Genomic DNA, 4,648 nt, shown 5'->3' with positions numbered 1-4,648 from the left:
GATATAATCAATGGGGAATACAAGATCCTACTCAGGAATTACGAGAAGGAAATACGCAGGGCACAAAGAAGCTCGTGGAGAAACTTCTACTCCAATACCGAGACGGCCCCAGAAACGACTAGACTCAGGAAGCTGCTATCAAAGCAGCCAACCATACAGAGTGATCACGCCATGGCTACACGCTATATTCACAGCTTGCCTAAGCACGGAGTATATACCTATCCAGTGGAGGACCTCTAGGATTGTCTTCCTGCCAAAAGCAGGGAAGTGCAGCCATATGAGCCCCAAGGATTACAGGCCAATTAGTCTCACCTCTTTCTTACTCAAGACGCTAGAAAAGCTGCTGGACATATACATCCGAAATTATACAGGACGACTACTGTCATCCAACCAGCATGCTTACACGAAATGTAAATCAGTGGAGACGGCACTACACTCATTAGTAGCCACCATTGAGAAAGCCCTGCATAACCAAAAATATGCTCTCGGAGTGTTTGTGGATATATCCGGAGCATTCAACAACGTGGCCACAGACGCTATAATGGATCGCCTAGAAGCGGCCAACACGCCCCCCGCTATCAGTTTGTGGATAAGAAATCTTCTAAGCTGTAGACGGGTACCGCCTCTATGGTGAAAGGAGCACACAGGGGCACGCCGCAAGGCGGGGTCCTGTCGCCTCTCCTGTAGAATCTGGTGGTAGATGACCTGATGTAGAGATTCGAGAGGAAGGCCCCAAAGATAACAGCCTATGCTGACGACATAAGCATAATTATTACGGGAGTCTGTTCATCGACACTCAGCTCGATTATGGATTCAACGCTCAAGGAGATATGTGAGTGGGCGAAGAGGGTACGACTGACCATAAACGCGGGCAAGACGGACGTCATTCCCTTCACCAAGAGATACAAGGTGCCGCTATGGATCCCCCTGAAGATTAACTCATCCAGGCTAACCCCAAAGACACGAGTCCAGTACCTTGGAATTGTTCTAGACAGCAAGCTGACATGGAAGCCCAATGTACTAGAGAGGGTGAAAAAGGCCACCATAGCGCTATATGCATCCAAGAAGATGCTTAGCAGCACATGGGGCCTCTCACCCGCTCTAATGCACTGGGTTTAAATCTCGGTGGTGCGTCCAACTGTGATGTATGGAGTATTAGTGTGGTGGCAGGCTATGGAAAAGAAGACTTACAACAAGCTCATGGAGAGAACCCAGCGGCAGGCACTGCTCTGCATAACAGGGGCGCTGAGGTCAACCCCCACAAAAGCACTCGAAACTATAGTTGGAGTTGATCCCCTAGACATCCACGCGCAAATGGTTGCAGGAAAGGCTGCACAACGCCTAGTTGCATCAGGGAATATGTCTCTACAAGGACTCGGGCATAGTCCAATTGGTCGAGACATGAGCAGCATATCTGACTCCATAGTCACCAAGCCAATGCAGCATATTCCAAGCGGAAGTATTCGCCATAAGGAAAGCGGCAGAGCCTGCGCAGAGCATTGACCGCCCTCATGAAGCGGTCAACTTGTTCGTAGACAGCCAAGCGGCGATAAGATCCATGCAATCGTCAGGGTCAGTTCCAAAAGTATACTGGCAAGCAGGGAGGCATTAGATATCCTTAGCACGACCACGTCAGTGAGGATCTACTGGGTTTCCAGCCACCAGGGCATCGATGGTAATGAGACGGCCGACGAAATTGCAAAGGAAGGCGTTGGACTGGCGAATGAAAGATCAGAAAACGTTCCTGTCTTCCTTAGAACGCTCCAAAGCGAAGTGGGAAGACGGGCTGACACACGAGCCAAAAGCAGATGGAGAAGAACTTCCACCACCTGCAAAATTCCAAAATCATGTGCAAAGAGCGCAACGCAAAACTCAGTCACTACGTGCTGCATCTTCTAAGGAAAGACTGCAGACTGTTAGTGGGAATTCTTACAGGTCACTGCCTAGCTGCGGCACACGCAGTCATACTGGGCATTACCGAACACGTCAAATGCCGGAACTGCGATTCAGGTAGGTAGGTAATGCGAAACATTCGAACAGCTATGGGCCATATTGGCCTATGCGCGGCCTTCCGACCTAACCTAACCTATATTATTATTATTTTATAGCATAACTGTTTTTTATTTTCCTCATCATATCCAAAAGCATACATCTTCTTAAGTGTAGAAAAAAAACTAAATTGTATCGCATTACCTACATAAAATGCTTCTGTAAGCATTACCAGAAATTCTGTAAGCATTATCTGTAACGCTTCAGGATGATTCACGAAAGAAGTATTGCAGGATATTTATAATTCAATACGTTCGTTAACGCTACTCAGGATTGTTTCTGGTTAATTTTCCGAATTAATAATTATGAATAATAAATCAATAAATATTTTATTTTGTTGAAGTAAAATGGGGATATAACCTTTAGTATCAGTAGCCTTGTTGATTTATTATGGTAGAGGAAAGGCAAACATCGGCAATATATAAATATTATATATACATACATATAACCGAAAGGAAAAGAAAAACGCATAATTAAGTTGAAAATAAATACTTATAATTATAAATATTATTAAAAATGTGCTACTTACTTGCAAAATACAAACCCAAATCAGAAAGCCTTCGCTAGATTTCTAGGAAAACACTGGTGACCTTGACGATTCAAAATTGAAACTAGCCAACTAAACAGAAATGCAATAAACCAACAAAAATGCGCCGCGCTTTGTCTGCTTCTATCGTTTTCGTCATATGCATTTCGTAAGTACCGTTTATTTAAGGTGTGCCTTACCTTCTTAAAATGGCGATCAAATATATAGAAACTGGCAATGTATGAAAACAAAAATGTACACACTTTTAAAGAATATATTTCAAAAATACAATACATGTTTTTTATATTAATTTTCATGAATATATGACGTATGCATGTATATAAGTATGTTCTAAAATTGATCTTAATTCACATATTTAAAAACAGTATATTATAAAAAAAATATAATTGAAAAATCTTTTCGTATTGTAGCTTATTTTATAAACAGCATAATGTATGCAGACTCAAGAGGAATCTTCGTACAGTTTGATTCAGAATTTTTCCAGCAGCTGTTTAAATGGTTCCGCGTATACTAGCCAGACTATACAGTCGGTGCACTTAGTCGTCACAAAAGCCTCACTTTGGCAAAAATAAAAACAAAAAAGATCTTTTTAATTTAAAGACTATTTTCTTGTTTAATATTGCTTAAACAACAAGTCAGTCTCTTCACCAAAACATAATACAAATTTATTTTCCATAAAAAGCTTATTTATATAAAAAACGAATGTAACGGAATTATTCACAGCTCGACATAAATATGCACGTTTCTGCATTACATGCATTACATAAAGTTATTTTTTGAAATGATATATAACGGAATTATTTACAGCTCGAGATCTATAGTTCCTTTTTTTTATAAACAACAGCTTGATCGCTCTGACTACAGTTCATGACAATAGAATCCGAATATAAAACTGACTTCAAATATGATGTAAATTCATATATATGTTTTATACCACGATCTATTATTTCAATTTTGATCATTCTTCTGCGCAGTAACGTGGAAGTCTAATTGTTCGCATGGTAATATGATAGCCTATTGAAAAACTACCTTTACTGACATCAATATGGACAGATATGCAATATATAATTTTGAGATTCAGAATATTCCAAATTATCCTCATTAAATGCTTAAATAAACAGGACTAGAACGGCAGGTAGTAGTCAGTGTAAACGTGACCTTAGCGGCACATTAGTGACCGGGGTTTTATCATGTTTCAACCGATTTCGATTTTCCAAAATGCAACACTATGTATTTTCCATTGTTAACCGGAAGTAAAGACGTTTTCTTTTCCTCTTAACTGCTGGAGCAATAACGATCAAGTTTTAAGTTTTTTGGATTAATATCTTTGAATTTGTATAAATGTGAGTCTTTTTATTGAAATAAGTTTGTATTCTAATGTATATATATATTTTTATGCAGATGCCGCGGGAAATTAAAGAAGTAAAAGATTTTCTCAATAAGGCACGCCGTTCAGATGCGCGTGCTGTCAAAATCAAAAAGAATCCCACAAACACCAAATTTAAGATCCGTTGTTCGAGGTTCCTTTACACTCTTGTCGTACAGGATAAAGAAAAAGCTGACAAAATTAAGCAGTCTTTGCCGCCAGGACTACAAGTTAAGGAGGTGAAATAATTTACTAAATAAACGCAATGCATCATTTCTACCGCAAAGGACTGCATTTCGGTTCGCGATATATTTGTGGCTGAATAATAAAATGAATTGATAGCACATAATTTAAAATTAGTCTTGATTAACAATTTACTAAAATTGACGGACAGGAAAGATATATGAATGCATATATAATAATCAGGTTCCCTTGTCTAGTCGATTGTTTATTATAAACTGAATGTTAAAATAGCTTTGGGTCAGCAGTTGGCAGCTTTCTATGGAGCGCATACGGAAAAGTTCTCCTGGCATACGTGGAGTGTATATATTTGAAGAGTTTAGGAAAAGGCGTGCATACGGACTCAGCGAGCGATCCTAAATATATACACTGTAACAGGTCGGAAACGATTCCCATACTCCTGTACAATTTGGGTTATTGCGCTTACTATTAAAATCAAAGTATCC

General features: G+C 39.5%; 1 protein-coding gene across 1 annotated transcript; it reads left to right on the top strand.

The window, feature by feature from the left end:
- The first annotated feature begins 3,781 nt into the window (after positions 1–3,781).
- Positions 3,782–4,311, top strand: LOC122625626 (60S ribosomal protein L38). Its single transcript, XM_043805721.1, has 2 exons — positions 3,782–3,939; positions 3,998–4,311. Exon 2 carries the CDS (start codon positions 3,998–4,000, stop codon positions 4,208–4,210), a length of 213 nt encoding a protein of 70 aa, XP_043661656.1. The 5' UTR covers positions 3,782–3,939; the 3' UTR covers positions 4,211–4,311.
- The last annotated feature ends 337 nt before the right edge of the window (positions 4,312–4,648 follow it).

Source organism: Drosophila teissieri, unplaced genomic scaffold, assembly GCF_016746235.2.
Source record: "Drosophila teissieri strain GT53w unplaced genomic scaffold, Prin_Dtei_1.1 Segkk19_quiver_pilon_scaf, whole genome shotgun sequence".
In the NCBI taxonomy this organism is placed as follows: Eukaryota; Metazoa; Arthropoda; class Insecta; order Diptera; family Drosophilidae; genus Drosophila; species Drosophila teissieri.
Note: the sequence above shows the minus strand (reverse complement) of the source record. Positions and strands in the feature narration are given on the sequence as shown.